General features: G+C 52.1%; 1 protein-coding gene and 1 long non-coding RNA gene across 3 annotated transcripts; both read left to right on the plus strand.

Moving 5' to 3' along the window:
• The first annotated feature begins 1,392 nt into the window (after nt 1-1,392).
• Gm41689 lies at nt 1,393-3,256 on the plus strand. 2 transcript variants are annotated; one of them, XR_877298.2, is made up of 2 exons: nt 1,393-1,747; nt 1,841-3,256. It is a non-coding gene; the product is annotated as a predicted gene, 41689 (long non-coding RNA). The 2 variants fall into 2 exon arrangements; XR_877299.2 differs by having other exon boundaries at nt 2,111-3,256.
• Nucleotides 3,257-13,474: 10,218 nt separating this feature from the next.
• On the plus strand, nt 13,475-17,224 carry Egr1 (early growth response 1). Its single transcript, NM_007913.5, has 2 exons — nt 13,475-14,054; nt 14,733-17,224. Exons 1-2 carry the CDS (start codon nt 13,757-13,759, stop codon nt 16,034-16,036), a joined length of 1,602 nt encoding a protein of 533 aa, NP_031939.1. The 5' UTR covers nt 13,475-13,756; the 3' UTR covers nt 16,037-17,224.
• Nucleotides 17,225-17,636: the final 412 nt, after the last annotated feature.

Genomic DNA, 17,636 nt, shown 5'->3' on the forward strand with positions numbered 1-17,636 from the left:
AAACTGGGATAAGGGCTATTAAACAGAGCTGAAGATAGGGCAGGAAAGCCCAGTCCTGCTGGAGAGGGTGGCAAGAGAGAAGACTCAAAGGAAGGTTTATGGGCGAACCACTTCTATAGGTCTTGGGGACAAATGAGACAGGAGACCAAAGCCTGGAACCAGAGGTGTTTTAGCATGGAACCAGAAGTGCTGGGAGAAGAGGAGTCTGTGAGACATAGTAGGTCTGCTGGCGAGGAGGAGGAGTCTGTGAGACATAGTAGGTCTGTGAGACATAGTAGGCTTGCTGGGGAGGTGGCTGTGGAAGGCAGAGCAGCAGAGAGGGAAAAGGGAGAGAGAGCAGCATCTCAGAGTGAAAGGGAAACAGGTGATGGGGGAAGAGTGGAGCGGGAGCCTAGGCTCCAGTCCCTAAGGTGGGCAAACATCCCAAGTACAATAGACTCCCTCCCTGGCATCAGGGCAAGTATGCCTGCCATACTGGAGCCAACTATCAGAGCTTCCAGAACTGAGATGTGAGGGTATAAGAGGCCCCTTTTGGGTGATGGCACAAGCCTTTAATCTCAACACTCTGGAGGCAGAGGCAGGCAGATCTGAGTTCAAGGCCAGCCTGGTCTACTGAGTGAGTTCCAGGACAGCCAGGGCTACACAGAAAAACCCTGTCTCAAAAATAAATAGATAAATGAATAAATATATAACTATGTAAAAAGAAATAAATCTATAATATAAAAATAGATATGCAAGGGCCCTTTGCCCACCCTGGAACCCTCTAGTCAAGCAGCCCTCTGAAGGTTCCTTTCACCACTGGCCCCTATCGAAGTTTCCACTGCTGTGATAAACACCATGAACAAAAGCAACTGAGGAGGGAAGGACTTATTTTAGCATGTAGCTCTCAGCTCACACTCCTTCACTGAAGGAGGTCTGGGAAAACCCAAGGCAGGAATCTGGAGCTGATGCAGAGGCCATGAAGGAACACTGCTCACTGGCTTGCTCCTGGGTTGTTCAGTCCACTCCTGTATTCCTCCCAAGACCACCTTCCCAGAGTATCACTGGCCAAAGGCAATGGGGCTCTGCCACATCTGTCAACAGTGTAGAAAATACAGCACAGGCTTGCCTATCTGATGGAGGCACTTCCTGAAGATTTCCTCTTCACAGACAAACCTAGCCTATGTCAAGCTGACATAAAAACGAGCCAGCAGCCAGCCCTTGAGGAACTTGGCTCCTTTTTTTTTAATTGAAAAGGAGAGGAAGAGTCTCGTTCTTTAAGATTCCCAGAAAGTAGCCGGGCGTGGTGGCGCACGCCTTTAATCCCAGCACTCGGGAAGCAAAGGCAGGCGGATTTCTGAGTTCGAGGCCAGCCTGGTCTACAAAGTGAGTTCCAGGACAGCCAGAGCTACATAGGGAAACCCTATCTCGAAAAAAAATGGAAAAATAAAAGATTCCCAGAAAGTAAAATGCTGTAGTACTCTGCTAGCGTTTACCATATAGCCAAGAAAACAAGTTAGGTTTCTGTTTCATTTGCTACATCTCACACACACACACACACACACACACACTTGTGGCTGGGAGACCACAGCCAGATTCTGAATAGCCCCTCTCTACATATACATTTGGGTTTTTTTGTGTCAAAAGGAGTATGCATGTTCAGACTTCCAAGCTCCTTGTCCTGTTGCCATGGAAACATTCAGGCTTCCAGAACTCTAGGCTCAGGGTCTGCCCCCTGTGGTGCAGGGGAGGAGAGGAGAGTTGACAGGTGACAAAGAATAACTGGAAAGCCTTTTAGGAGAAGGTTGGCTGGTGGGGCGCACTGGGTCTGGGTGACCTCATACTGTCACTCATTCCCTAGGGCCACCTGGCCTTGCTCCTTTGCCACAGATCTTCTCTGGCAGGAGGGAAAGACCTCTGTTAGAGGTGGGTGGAGGGCACTAAATCAAGGGGTTCTCGGGGGCCCTTGGGAAGTATTATTAGCTTTAGCGATAGGGTTTAGTGCCATGTCACGTGCCCAGGTCCCCTGGGAATATTAGGCAACCCTCCAGGCCTGTGTTCCAGACTATGATGGCCTCAGGCCTGAAGCCGCTTTATCTGGCTTCTCCTCCCTTTTTTGTGGGTGTTCCAGCCTCCCAAGAACCTGCTTAAAATGGGATTTCCAGGCCCTGACGTCAGAGGAAAGCCAGCAGCTCCCTCTAGCCTGTGCCAGCTCTACCGTGATTAGCAGAGCTAAGTTCAGCCTTGCTCAGCCTACTGGAAAGCTAACAGGGACTGGAGGGAGGAACTTGGGACTCTAAACAGTGGTCTCTGTATCTGTGGCTTTCTGGATGACAGGAACAGTCTGTTTCCAGGTCAAAAGACCCTCCTGGCTTTCCTACTAACTTAAATTTCAGCTAATGTATGATCATTTCCCTCCCAACGCCATAGTTGCTTTCTCTCGGTTCTAGGTCTCATGCCTGACTTGAGGAAGAAAAGGGCATCTCAAGGCAGTCCTGAGAGCTGGACAGCGGCTTCCGTTTTGGTTTTTACCCAAGAGGAGGTTGAAGGTGGCGGCTGTGGGAACTCTCCCTGCAAGACGTTGAAAGGCCCACTAGGTGGCGCAGCTTCCTCCCGATGTGGATTCTACCCTCTAGCAGCTCAGGGCCTGGAGACCAGAATACCTCCTACTCTGCTCCCCGGAATGAGAGACTAAAGGGGGTAGAAAAGAGGGTAGAAAAGATAGCTGTGGGTTCTCTGGTAATCTCTGTCCGAGTCCCGTCTATGTGCACCCCACCACTCTAAATAAGAGGTGAACAGATTCAAAGATAGAACCTGTCTGAGAAGGAATCTGCCCAGTTCTGGGTGCAGGGGACGTGCCAGGCTTCCTTCAGGAGGGACCTAACCTGGGCTTCCAAAGTAGCATCTAAGAGACACCTACTAAAGTGGGTTTGGGGGTGGGACGAGGGGAAAGGCAGAGTTGGGGTTGTGGGGAAAGATGTTACAGCCTTGGACCTGGCCACAGTGGCAGCTCACGCCTGCTCCAGGATCCCCTAACTTCTAGTCTTTTTCTGTATATTCATCCAGAATATTGTGGAGTTGGAAGAGAGAACAAAACCGCAAACCCTACCCCCGAATCCCCAAAAAATTGCAGGGCCTGACAAGGTAGAGAATCCTCTTTAACAGCCTACCTTTCTCTGACCTCTTGCCCACACTCACCCCAGCAGGTTTGTATTGGTGATGAACTACCTCCTCTTTTTGTCCCTGATAAGTGATCAATAAATAATGTTGCTTGAAATATTGATGGAGAGTTTTACACCAGCATCCCTTAGCTGGGTCTGGCAGGCCATGACCCTCCCGGCAGCCTTTTCACACTGACAACAAAAGGTTTCCTTTGACCAAGATCTCCACCCGATCCATTCGGAACCAAAATCATGATTAAGTTTCAACCAGTAGAGGAAGAGATGTGAGAAGAACTTAGCTCCTCCCCCTGAGAAGGACGGTTCGGCTAAAACAAGCAAAGACCCTTAACTGATTTCCCATGATGCCCTCCAGATCCTTCTCCAGTTCCATGTCCACGGTGGGCCTGCCAGGTCCACTTTCTGAGTGGTCTAAGCAGAAGGTGATCACATGCAGGGCACAGTAGAGAACACCTGGAATCCCAGCCCTGGGGAAGTAGAAGCAGAAGGGTCCACTCCAGGCTCCAGGCCAGCCTGGTCTACGTAAGTTCCAGGCCAGGCAGGGCCTCCTGGAAACTAACAACAAAACAAAACAGGCAAACAAAACAAACATGATCACGTGATCAGACATCTCTGGCCCAGGTCACTCTCACCTGGTTTATTCTCCAGCATGAAGGGTAAGAAGAGGAAAAGAGGGGAGAATCTGAGGTTGAGGAAGCTCCCGGACCAAGTCAGGCCCCATGCTCTGTGCCTTGTGCTCAACAGACAGAAGCCATATCACCTCAAATCACTGCCCAACACTTCCTGCTGCCCAAGTGCCCCTCCCCCACTCTCCCACACAGCTGGGCCAGCTCCTACAGGTGCACAAGTCTTGGGCTTAAACCCGCAAGCTGTCAGGTGTCCCCTCACACCTGTCCTGCCACACACCTGCTGATGCCACCATCAGCCCGTGCCCTTAGTGCCTGTTCCTCAGTCTCCTCCCCCATCAGACTGCGAGCCCTTTCTCACATACAGATGGGAGTCAGCAAGCCAGCCACATTCGGTTCTTGCTTTAATGCAAATGCTAAATTGGGAAGAAGAGCAGTTTCACACTCCATATTTAGCCTGGGAGAGAAAAAGTGAGACAGCATGGGTGTTACCAGGGAAAGCAGGCTGGGGCTGGGCTGGGTGGTGGAAAACCTACCCAGAGCCCAGGGGAAGAGCATGGGCCCTTGTCAACTCACTCCTAAAGAGAATCACCCAAGGGCCCTGCCACTTAAAGACCCAAGTCCTGTCCTACTCAGAGAGCATGTGGGCATGTCTTCGTATAAAAGCTACCCAGAATGCACAGCAGCTGTGGCAGTGTACACCTACCTGTGACAGCACTCAGCAGTTAGAAGCAGGGGGATTGTGTGCCCAAGTCTAGGCTGAGCTGTATAGTGAGGCTCTGTCTCAAAACAAAGCAACTGCACTCAGAAAGCCTATCCGCGAGGCACATGCTCCTAGTGATCGGCTGTCACCGACAGACACCAAATGGCTATCACCACAGGATAAAAAATTAAAACTCTACATCCACAACACTTGCCAATCTTTTCAGCAGCCTTATTTACTATCGTCAAAAAGTGAGGCACTGAAGATAGCTCAGTGCTTAAGAGCAGCTGCTGCTCCTATAGGGGAGGCAAGTTCAAGTCTTACCACTCACATGGTGGTTCACAGATATTTGTAATGCCATTTCCAGGGTATCTGAGATGCTCTCTTCTGATCTCCACAGGTACCATACACACACATGGTACAAGGACATACATGCAGGCAAAACATTCACACACATAAAACAAAAGTAATATTTAGGGGCTCGAGAGAAGGCTCAGTGGTTAAGAGCACTGACTGCCCTTCCAGAGGACTGGGTTCAGTTCTCAGCAACCACATGGCAGCTCACAACTGTCTGTAACAGGGGACCAGATACCCTCACACAAACATACATGCAAGCAAAACACCAATGCACATAAAAAATATTCAAGTGGAAACCACCCTTCACCCATGTTAAGATAAGTAGACACATAAAATGTGAAATATACATGACATGGTGAGTAATTCAGTCCTATAGGAACGCTACAATAGGAAGAGTCCTGTAGTGATGCACGCCTTTAATCCCAGCACTTGGGAGGAAGCAGGCAGGTCTCTGAATTTGAGGCCAGCCTAGTCTACAGAATGAGTTCCAGGACAGGCAAGGCTAAACACACAGACACACACACACACACAGACACAGACACACACACACACACACACACACCCTGTCTGGAAAAAAACAGTCCATGAAAACACCATGCCAAGAGAAATAAATCAGACACCAAAGACTACACAGTGTGTGTGTTAGCCTTACATGAGACTCCAAAGGTAGACAAGAGACAGAGGCCATGGGGGTCGGAGGACGGGACAGAGTCATTGTTTAATGGACACAGACTTTCTGTTTGGAAGGATTCAGGAGTTACTGAACGCAATTAATGTCCCTGGATCATACAGATAACTAAAGAGATTAAAATGGTAAAATTTAAGTATATAGTATTTTACTTTTTTTTTTTTCCAGACAGCTTTCTACTCAGCCCTGGCTGTTCTGGAGCTCACTATATAGACCAGGCTGACCTTGAACTTACAGAGATCTGCTTGCCTCTGCTTCCCAGACAATTTTTGACAGTGTTGAGAATTAATCGCAGGACCTCCTGTATTTCATCTAAGGGAACATTTCAGTCCAATGTCAGCTTCAAGGCATTCATGCTGCCATGATGACCACCTGCCCCCTGCACTGGGGGGAAACTGAGTCCTCTAAGTTCCAAAAAAAACCCCTGCCTGTGTGTAGGAGCAGCAATGCTGTTTGTGCACAGAGTAAGGCAGAGCCCTTCCAGCACGCTCTAAGGACAGCAGCTACCTTCCTGCCGGAAGCTCTTCTCCCAGTGTGAGGTACCACTTCCCCTGTACAGCTCATCTTGAGGATACAGGGACTCTGTGTTCCCATATGGAGGCAGCAGATAGGAGAATGGCTGGAGAAAGAAAAAGGACAGCCCCTTCTACCCAGTGTCCCAGTCATCATAGTGCCACCATGCCAAGAACAGTAGATGGCCCTATGTGCTAAGCTCGCTCTCAGTGAATTTGGCTGTCCATTTTCTAATGTCTTTTTGCCTTGGAGTGGATGCTGTGGGAAGCAGGCGCTTACAGATGCCCTATCCGGGACTACAGCGCTCTCTCCTTGGGCTCCCGCTCAGGTCCTGTGCTTAGCATTCTTTTCTTTTGTGCTGTGTTTATGTATTTTGTTTGTTTGTTTGTTTTTGGTTCTTTCGAGACACGGTTTCTCTGTGTAGCCCTGGCTGTCCTGGAACTCACTCTGTAGACCAGGCTGGCCTCGAACTCAGAAACCTGCCTGCCTCTGCCTCCCAAGTGCTGGGATTAAAGGCGTGTGCCACCATCGCCTGGCTTGTTTGGGTTTTGACACAGGTTCTCACTATGTTTCCCCACCAGAGAAGGTGTCATACTGCTGCCGTGAGAGATGATGTCATACTGCTGCCATTGTTCTTTTTTCTTTTAAAATTTTGAGTCAGCAAAAGCCAGCTGGATGTCCAATGTCAGCTTCAAGGCATGCGTACTACACCACCATGAAGACCCTCTGCCCCTGGATTGGAGGGCAACTGATTTCTGAGTTTCCCAGACTACCCTTAAATTCCCTGTGTAGTTGAGTACGACTTTGAACTCCTGACCCCCTGTCTAGACCTCCCACGTGCTGGGGTTACAGGCCTGGGCCACCACATCCGGCTTGCCATTGCTTCTTTGCATATCTGTCCCCACCAGGCTGTGCAGCAACAGCAGGGTAGGAGGAGTCTCTTTGCTTTTTTTATATCATAGAACAGACATGTTTGGTCAGTAAATATGAAATGAATAGAAATGATCTGTCTGTCTGTCTCCTATCTCCAACTGACTCAAGAACTGCATAGAAAAAGCTAGGGACTCCAGAGAACAGAATATGACAGAAGCCAAGGTTTAGACAAAGGGTTCTGAAGCCAAACCATTTTCAGTAGAACCCTGGGTCTACCTCTGACCAGCTGCTCTGTGACCTCAAACAAGTTACCTGCCCTCTCTGTGCATCGTTCCTCATCAATGAAATGAGGCTGAGACAGAGACCTACCGCATAAGGCATTGTGAGGACAGACTCTTAGAAGCACTGAGCCCAAAGTCAGAGTAAATGTGTTCTGGGAGGGGTGATCATGGGAAAAGAGATCCCCCAGAGATTAAGGAAAGCCGGAAGAAGCAGGCACCCTGAGACTATCGCTTTTTGGCATTCTAAGGTTTGTTAGAGTGGGGTAGCCGAGGACAGTTCTGAATCAGGTAGCCCCAGAAGGTGCCTGCTCCTCCCTCCTTCCCCTCCTGGCAGGTCTGCAGAATGCAAGCTTACCCACCAAGAAGCTGAGCAGCCTGGAGCTGGGCGGTGGGGAGGGGCCAGAAATAACCCCTGTTTCTATTCCTGCCTTTCTGGGCTGGGTGGAAACGCTGCTTTTTTGAATCTAAAGGCTGCTTCGACTTCCTGCTCATCACTAGGGCTCTTATGTAACATTCCCCTCCCTCTCCTGCCCAGGGAGCTTCCAGAGATTTCTACAGCCGGCTTTGCTGCGCTGCACATGCAGCTGGGGGTGGGGAGAGCAGAGAAAACACCACAGGATGGGTTGTCCTCTGAGCCCAGTGTCTGAGCTTCAGATCCAGGGGAGGGCTGTGCAGGGAAGGACTGAGGGCCAAGGACTACAGCCTCTTTCGGTCTCTACATGGCAACCTGCCGCAGGAAAGAGCCTGTCAGCCTATAGATAGGCGGCTGCCTCCTCCCTTTACAGACCTGCTTAAGGAACAGACTATAGCGCCTCCTCCAACTCAGTATGCTGCTGTTGCTTCCATTTTAAGCCTAACCTGGCTGGCTCAACTCTCTGTAGGGCTCTGAGGACTTTTATTCAAGTCACCCAGACCACAACTGCCTCCTTAGGCAAGCTGTACCTAGTGCCAAATTCCCCATGGTGTGTGTGTGGGGGTGGTGGTGGTGGGGTCTTGGTGGGAATCTAACCTGGGGCATCGAACATACTAGGAAAGTACTCTACCACTGAGCTACACCCCAGCCCATGAGGGGCCTTCTCAGACTACCATTCGATCTGCTTCAGGCCTCAGCACTACTCTGCGTGGCCCTTCCCACCTAGCCTAGGTCTCAGGGGTTTCAAAGAGGGGGTGATTTTGCACCTCCACACTCTGGGACAATTCTCTTTCTCTGGAACCTGTCTTTTCCCATGACTCCCCATTTGTCCCCAACTTCTTTCCCACCTCGTGTGTGTGGCCTCTTCAGCCTTCTTCTCATCTCTCAAAGCCCTCCATGGGCGGGAGCAAAGCTGTACTTGGAAGCATCCCAGGCCAAGTTGTCTAGGTTTCCGCTGGGGCCTCTCAGCCATCGGAAAGTGTGACGGGCAACCCAGACAGAACCCAAAAGAGAGTCACTTCCTGAGCCCTAAGCTAGCCACAGAAGTGGCAAACCACGGCCTGAGCAGCACATGTGGGTGCTGACGAAACCCAGCCCTGGGAGGAGGAAGTGGCGATGGAAAGGGGACTTGCTTTCCTCTGAGAGTGGCAGCTCGCCTGGCCTTAGGTTAAGTAGAGTCAAGATGGCCCACTGCACTTGCTCTCTAGTGAAGACTCAGAAGCCTGGTTCTCCCTCTCCTCTGCCTCCTCCCATCACCTGACCAGTAAGACCCTAGACTCTCAGGACATCCCTGAGGATTCCTTGGGGCCCAGCATCCCTGCAGGCCCATAAAGCCTGTTGTTGGTGACTTGGCTCCTTAGGAGGAACCAATTCCCCCTCCCCATGTCATCATTGTCCCCTCTGACCCTCAATCATAGTAAACAGAAGTGTGCCACCAGCTATAGAACATATCTGCTGAGTGTGAGGATGGCTCAGAGGCGCCTAGCGTTGCCTCTGAGATGTCGGGCCAGCAGCACAACCCTCTCTAAGAGCATGGCTGAGAGCATGGCTGACCTTCATGGTTCCTGGGCAGAATCTGCCTTCCAGTGGCTTATACCAAGGAGACTGGGCAAAGTCAAGAGGACTTTTTGTCTATGAACCATAAAAGAATTAGAGTGGGCAGACAGCTGGGTACAGTTAAGCACTGGACGTCCTTAGCCTATGTCTTAGCTTGAGGTTTTGGACCAATCATGTTCCTACCCCTGTCCCTCCTGGGCTCTTTGCTAGGTTATCTCTCTTCCTGGGGTCCCCCACCCTGACCCCAAGCTTCCTTTTATGCAGCGTGGATATTTTTGTCTGTCTGTTTGTTTGAGACAGTCTTAATTCTGTAGCCCAGGCTGGCCCACAACTCACGGCCCTCTTCCTGTCCCAGCCTATTATTATTATTATTATTATTATTATTATTATTATTATTATTATTATTATTTTGAGGGGGGTTGAGAGAAGGGGGTTCTCATTACCTCACCATTGCTCTGGCTGGTGTCACACTCACAGAGACCTTCCTGCCTGTCTTTATCTCCTCAGTTCTGGGACTAACTATATGCACCAGCATTTTGGCTCGAATGTTTTTTGTTTTTTGTTTTTGTTTTTTTGAGACAGGGTTTCTCTGTGTGGCCCTGGCTGTCCTGGAACTCACTCTGTAGACCAGGCTGGCCTCGAACTCAGAAATCCACCTGCCTCTACCTCCCAAGTGCGCCACCACGCCTTTAATCCCAGCACTTGGGAGGCAGACAGTCTTATGTAGCCCAGGCTAGTGACCTGAAATGGTGATAACCCCGTACCTCTGTCTACCAGGTGCTAGATTCACCAAGTCACAAGCTTCTCTCCATGCCTTTTTTCTTATAAGTCCCCTGCTGCTGCTGCTGCTGCTGCCACCGCCGCCATTGGGCAACTAAGGGACTTTCTTTTTGTTCTTAATTTGTTAAGATTCCAGCTTGCTTCTATGCAACAGCAAGCTTCTTGGTGGGTGGGGGTGGGGCTCTCCACCATAGGCCTTACTCAGCAGCTCCTCACAGAAGTTTGGAACTCAGCTGAGAAGGGTGTGTTGATTAGAATCTCTTGTGTTACCAGTCAGAGAAAAGGCTGAGAAAGGAATCCATTGCCTCGTGTAACTGAGGAGCCTGGGCTGAATCAAAAGCCACTCTGGGTATGGAAATCTCTCTTCTCTGATTTCCTACCACTGATTTCACTCGGAAACACGCTCACCAACCCTGAGAGCAAAGCAGACTCCAGGGTCACGTTCCACTGGCTGTAGATCTTTCTCAAGAGTTCAAGAGACAGTCCCAGAAGTAATCTCCATTGGCCTGTTTGGGTCATGTGCCCATCCAAAAGTCATCACTGCAGGAAACAGAATGCTCATGGCTTACAAGGTCCTATATGAATGGCCAGGCCTGGGTCACAGACCTACTCTTAGATTTTGGTGTGGAGTTCCCACAATCTCAGGAGTGACAGTAGCACCTCAGAAGAAATTGCTTACTGGGGAATATTCCAAAACTAACAGGTGCTGGGTACACAGAAGATACACACATGCAAATACCTCAGGCAGACTTGCACATCAGAGTCATGGGGGGAAATGAATATGATATTTAGAACTCTACTAGTTCTTAATACGACTTAGCCAGGGAGACAGAGACCTATGGGTTTATTTGAACCACTTTAGCACAATTACCAGGCCATTACCCCTAAACTATCCCACACTCAAGTCACCAGCCAATCAGTTGTCCTGTCTGTGCTGGATCCACTCCAGCCATGCCCTGCTTCTCCCCCCTCTTTCTCTTCCATGTGCCCCCTACCTACAGACCCTTCCCACCTCCCTACCTCTGAAGCCCAGCCTACTTTTATTCTGCTCAGATCAGCCTCAGCCATCAGCAACTTTTTTTTTTTAAGATTTATTTATTTTATGTATATGAGTACACTGTAGCTGTACAGATGGTTGTGAGCCATCATGTGGATTCTGGGAATTGAATTCAGGACCTCTGCTCACTCCAGTTGGTCCTGCTCGCTCTGGCCCAAAGATTTATTTATTATTATTATCTAAGTACACTGTAGCTGTCTTCAGACTCACCAGAAGAATGTGTCAGATCTCATTACAGATGGCTGTGAGCCACCATGTGGTTGTGGGATTTGAACTCAGGATCTTTGGAAGAACAGTCAGTGCTCTTAACCGCTGAGCTATCTCTCCAGCTCCAATACTGTCTTTTCAGTCCCCCACCGCGTGTCTCCAGTGCTTAGTAACGGGCAGTACGCGCTCTACATTTGGTAGTCACAGGTCTGAACAAACAAACAATCCTTCCTCATGAAAACAGAGTTTACAACAAGAGCAGGTGAGACACAGGTTTGGTCAGAGAATCCCACCAGAGTATCAAAATGGGCATGCTCTCACAGGAAGCACCTGGCCCTGCCTGTCCTGGCCAGGAGGCTATGGAAAGGCACATTAATGGCTCCTAAATTAGTAACAACCAAAGAACTCAAACAGAATGGAACCCTGGTTCATGTCTGGATTCCTTAAGCTGTTTTGGTTTTTTTAAATAAATAAAACGAAGGTGGAGGCGGATGGAGAGAGAGAGAGAGAGAGAGAGAGAGAGAGAGAGAGAGAGAGAGAGCCGAAGAGTAACCTCCCTGTTAACCTTGACGTCCCCGATCTTCCTTCTTCTGTCTCTCAATCTCCTTCCACACAGGCACTCTCTGCTTTCTTTTTAAATAAAAAAATAAAATTAAAATAACAGCACCTTCCTCGTATTCAAAGTTGGAAACAAGAGCCTCCCATTCCTGGAATCCCTTCTCCCTTTGGGTTGCTTCGGAGATAGGGCTTCACTGCTTGCGTCAGGGTCCCGGGAGACCAGCGGGATCTCTCTGCCATCACACCCCCGCCCCCTCCCCCCCCCCCCCCTGTTCCCTGCCCTTGGCCTGGCTCTGTGAAGGAAGTGTTACCCTGAATTCTGGGCGCTTTGGCAGTGGCGGTTCCCTCGGGACTGCGGGGAAGGCCCAGGCCGCCGCGCCTGCTCAGTTCTCCCTCACTGCGTCTAAGGCTCTCCCGGCCTGGCTCCGCGCCCAGCCCAGACTACGGGAGGGGGAACGTGGAGGCGACGGAAGAGCCCGTCGCGCCTGGGGCTCCCGAAATACAACCAGAGACCTACAGAGGGCAGCACCGAGCCGTAAACGGGTCCTCCGCACTGCAAGCTTGGGGTCGCCAGACTGCCCAAAGCCAAGTCCCCCTCTTTAGGACAGGGCAGGGTTCGTGCCCGACCAGTCCCTGGCCTGGATAAAAGTCAGGAAGTGTCTAACCATCACAAGAACCAACAGATCCTGGCGGGGACTTAGGACTGACCTAGAACAATCAGGGTTCCGCAATCCAGGTCCCCAAAGGTGGGATCCTCAACCGCAGGACGGAGGGAATAGCCTTTCGATTCTGGGTGGTGCATTGGAAGCCCCAGGCTCTAAAACCCCCAACCTACTGACTGGTGGCCGAGTATGCACCCGACTGCTAGCTAGGCAGTGTCCCAAGAACCAGTAGCCAAATGTCTTGGCCTCAGTTTTCCCGGTGACACCTGGAAAGTGACCCTGCCATTAGTAGAGGCTCAGGTCAGGGCCCCGCCTCTCCTGGGCGGCCTCTGCCCTAGCCCGCCCTGCCGCTCCTCCTCTCCGCAGGCTCGCTCCCACGGTCCCCGAGGTGGGCGGGTGAGCCCAGGATGACGGCTGTAGAACCCCGGCCTGACTCGCCCTCGCCCCCGCGCCGGGCCTGGGCTTCCCTAGCCCAGCTCGCACCCGGGGGCCGTCGGAGCCGCCGCGCGCCCAGCTCTACGCGCCTGGCGCCCTCCCCACGCGGGCGTCCCCGACTCCCGCGCGCGCTCAGGCTCCCAGTTGGGAACCAAGGAGGGGGAGGATGGGGGGGGGGGGTGTGCGCCGACCCGGAAACGCCATATAAGGAGCAGGAAGGATCCCCCGCCGGAACAGACCTTATTTGGGCAGCGCCTTATATGGAGTGGCCCAATATGGCCCTGCCGCTTCCGGCTCTGGGAGGAGGGGCGAGCGGGGGTTGGGGCGGGGGCAAGCTGGGAACTCCAGGCGCCTGGCCCGGGAGGCCACTGCTGCTGTTCCAATACTAGGCTTTCCAGGAGCCTGAGCGCTCGCGATGCCGGAGCGGGTCGCAGGGTGGAGGTGCCCACCACTCTTGGATGGGAGGGCTTCACGTCACTCCGGGTCCTCCCGGCCGGTCCTTCCATATTAGGGCTTCCTGCTTCCCATATATGGCCATGTACGTCACGGCGGAGGCGGGCCCGTGCTGTTCCAGACCCTTGAAATAGAGGCCGATTCGGGGAGTCGCGAGAGATCCCAGCGCGCAGAACTTGGGGAGCCGCCGCCGCGATTCGCCGCCGCCGCCAGCTTCCGCCGCCGCAAGATCGGCCCCTGCCCCAGCCTCCGCGGCAGCCCTGCGTCCACCACGGGCCGCGGCTACCGCCAGCCTGGGGGCCCACCTACACTCCCCGCAGTGTGCCCCTGCACCCCGCATGTAACCCGGCCAACCCCCGGCGAGTGTGCCCTCAGTAGCTTCGGCCCCGGGCTGCGCCCACCACCCAACATCAGTTCTCCAGCTCGCTGGTCCGGGATGGCAGCGGCCAAGGCCGAGATGCAATTGATGTCTCCGCTGCAGATCTCTGACCCGTTCGGCTCCTTTCCTCACTCACCCACCATGGACAACTACCCCAAACTGGAGGAGATGATGCTGCTGAGCAACGGGGCTCCCCAGTTCCTCGGTGCTGCCGGAACCCCAGAGGGCAGCGGCGGTAATAGCAGCAGCAGCACCAGCAGCGGGGGCGGTGGTGGGGGCGGCAGCAACAGCGGCAGCAGCGCCTTCAATCCTCAAGGGGAGCCGAGCGAACAACCCTATGAGCACCTGACCACAGGTAAGCGGTGGTCTGCGCCGAGGCTGAATCCCCCTTCGTGACGACCCAAACGTCCAGTCCTTTCCTGCACGGACCTGTTTCTATCCCTTAGGGATGGGACTGGGGTTTCCCTCTATTTCACACAGCTCCAGGGTCTTGTGTTAGAGGGATGTCTAGGGACACCCCCTACCCTCCATCCTTGCGGGTGCCCGGAAGGCAGGACGTTTGTTTTGGATGGAGAACTCAAGCTGCGTGGGTGGCTGGAGGGGGTGGGGGGGAGGGTTTGTTTTGATGAGCGGGGTTGCCCCCTCCCCCGCGCGCGCGGTGTCGCGCGCCTTGTTTGCAGATTGTTCCCCAAGGCAGGGCTGAAATCTGTGACCAGGGATGTCCCGCCGCCCAGGGTCGGGGGCGCGCATTAGCTGTAGCCACTAGGGTGCTGGCGGGATTCCCTCGCCCGCGCAGCCTCGCTGCGGAGCGCTCTCGGAGCTGCAGTAGAGGGGGGATTCTCTGTTTGCGTCAGCTGTTGAAATGGGCTCTGCCACTGGAGCAGGTCCAGGAACATTGCAATCTGCTGCTATCAATTATTAACCACATCGGGAGTCAGTGGTAGCCGGGCGACCTCTTGCCAGGCCGCTTCGGGTCTCATCGTCCAGTGATTCCTCTCCAGTAACCAGGCCTCTCTGTTCCCTTTCCTGCCAGAGTCCTTTTCTGACATCGCTCTGAATAATGAGAAGGCGATGGTGGAGACGAGTTATCCCAGCCAAACGACTCGGTTGCCTCCCATCACCTATACTGGCCGCTTCTCCCTGGAGCCCGCACCCAACAGTGGCAACACTTTGTGGCCTGAACCCCTTTTCAGCCTAGTCAGTGGCCTCGTGAGCATGACCAATCCTCCGACCTCTTCATCCTCGGCGCCTTCTCCAGCTGCTTCATCGTCTTCCTCTGCCTCCCAGAGCCCGCCCCTGAGCTGTGCCGTGCCGTCCAACGACAGCAGTCCCATCTACTCGGCTGCGCCCACCTTTCCTACTCCCAACACTGACATTTTTCCTGAGCCCCAAAGCCAGGCCTTTCCTGGCTCGGCAGGCACAGCCTTGCAGTACCCGCCTCCTGCCTACCCTGCCACCAAAGGTGGTTTCCAGGTTCCCATGATCCCTGACTATCTGTTTCCACAACAACAGGGAGACCTGAGCCTGGGCACCCCAGACCAGAAGCCCTTCCAGGGTCTGGAGAACCGTACCCAGCAGCCTTCGCTCACTCCACTATCCACTATTAAAGCCTTCGCCACTCAGTCGGGCTCCCAGGACTTAAAGGCTCTTAATACCACCTACCAATCCCAGCTCATCAAACCCAGCCGCATGCGCAAGTACCCCAACCGGCCCAGCAAGACACCCCCCCATGAACGCCCATATGCTTGCCCTGTCGAGTCCTGCGATCGCCGCTTTTCTCGCTCGGATGAGCTTACCCGCCATATCCGCATCCACACAGGCCAGAAGCCCTTCCAGTGTCGAATCTGCATGCGTAACTTCAGTCGTAGTGACCACCTTACCACCCACATCCGCACCCACACAGGCGAGAAGCCTTTTGCCTGTGACATTTGTGGGAGGAAGTTTGCCAGGAGTGATGAACGCAAGAGGCATACCAAAATCCATTTAAGACAGAAGGACAAGAAAGCAGACAAAAGTGTGGTGGCCTCCCCGGCTGCCTCTTCACTCTCTTCTTACCCATCCCCAGTGGCTACCTCCTACCCATCCCCTGCCACCACCTCATTCCCATCCCCTGTGCCCACTTCCTACTCCTCTCCTGGCTCCTCCACCTACCCATCTCCTGCGCACAGTGGCTTCCCGTCGCCGTCAGTGGCCACCACCTTTGCCTCCGTTCCACCTGCTTTCCCCACCCAGGTCAGCAGCTTCCCGTCTGCGGGCGTCAGCAGCTCCTTCAGCACCTCAACTGGTCTTTCAGACATGACAGCGACCTTTTCTCCCAGGACAATTGAAATTTGCTAAAGGGAATAAAAGAAAGCAAAGGGAGAGGCAGGAAAGACATAAAAGCACAGGAGGGAAGAGATGGCCGCAAGAGGGGCCACCTCTTAGGTCAGATGGAAGATCTCAGAGCCAAGTCCTTCTACTCACGAGTAGAAGGACCGTTGGCCAACAGCCCTTTCACTTACCATCCCTGCCTCCCCCGTCCTGTTCCCTTTGACTTCAGCTGCCTGAAACAGCCATGTCCAAGTTCTTCACCTCTATCCAAAGGACTTGATTTGCATGGTATTGGATAAATCATTTCAGTATCCTCTCCATCACATGCCTGGCCCTTGCTCCCTTCAGCGCTAGACCATCAAGTTGGCATAAAGAAAAAAAAATGGGTTTGGGCCCTCAGAACCCTGCCCTGCATCTTTGTACAGCATCTGTGCCATGGATTTTGTTTTCCTTGGGGTATTCTTGATGTGAAGATAATTTGCATACTCTATTGTATTATTTGGAGTTAAATCCTCACTTTGGGGGAGGGGGGAGCAAAGCCAAGCAAACCAATGATGATCCTCTATTTTGTGATGACTCTGCTGTGACATTAGGTTTGAAGCATTTTTTTTTTCAAGCAGCAGTCCTAGGTATTAACTGGAGCATGTGTCAGAGTGTTGTTCCGTTAATTTTGTAAATACTGCTCGACTGTAACTCTCACATGTGACAAAGTATGGTTTGTTTGGTTGGGTTTTGTTTTTGAGAATTTTTTTGCCCGTCCCTTTGGTTTCAAAAGTTTCACGTCTTGGTGCCTTTTGTGTGACACGCCTTGCCGATGGCTTGACATGCGCAGATGTGAGGGACACGCTCACCTTAGCCTTAAGGGGGTAGGAGTGATGTTTTGGGGGAGGCTTTGAGAGCAAAAACGAGGAAGAGGGCTGAGCTGAGCTTTCGGTCTCCAGAATGTAAGAAGAAAAAATTTAAACAAAAATCTGAACTCTCAAAAGTCTATTTTTCTAAACTGAAAATGTAAATTTATACATCTATTCAGGAGTTGGAGTGTTGTGGTTACCTACTGAGTAGGCTGCAGTTTTTGTATGTTATGAACATGAAGTTCATTATTTTGTGGTTTTATTTTACTTTGTACTTGTGTTTGCTTAAACAAAGTAACCTGTTTGGCTTATAAACACATTGAATGCGCTCTATTGCCCATGGGATATGTGGTGTGTATCCTTCAGAAAAATTAAAAGGAAAAATAAAGAAACTGTAGCCTGTTGTTTCTCCTGGGCTTGGGGTAGGGCTGCGGAGTACCCGTTCCTGCCTAAAAGGGGGTCAAGGTGTTTTTCAGCCTGAGTCCTTACCCATGTGTGGTGGTTCTGGGAACTGACCATGCACGTGTTAAACAGACCTGGGCCAGTGTTTGTTCTGCTTCGGGCTGGTCAACTATAGCTTTGTGTTGATGAATTGGAGCCAGAGGCCACGTGGCCAGAGGTGGTGGCCAATCCAATCCCTTATCTCTACCCAATATTCGAGAAATCTGCTCCAGGCCAGATGTGCTCATAGGAGATAAGAGGTAGACAACACAGGCTTTAGGAAACAGTTACAAGGCTAAGGGTGACTCAACTTCTCCCTCCTTGCATGTCCCCAG

This window comes from Mus musculus, chromosome 18 (assembly GCF_000001635.26).
Source record: "Mus musculus strain C57BL/6J chromosome 18, GRCm38.p6 C57BL/6J".
Taxonomy (NCBI): Eukaryota; Metazoa; Chordata; class Mammalia; order Rodentia; family Muridae; genus Mus; species Mus musculus.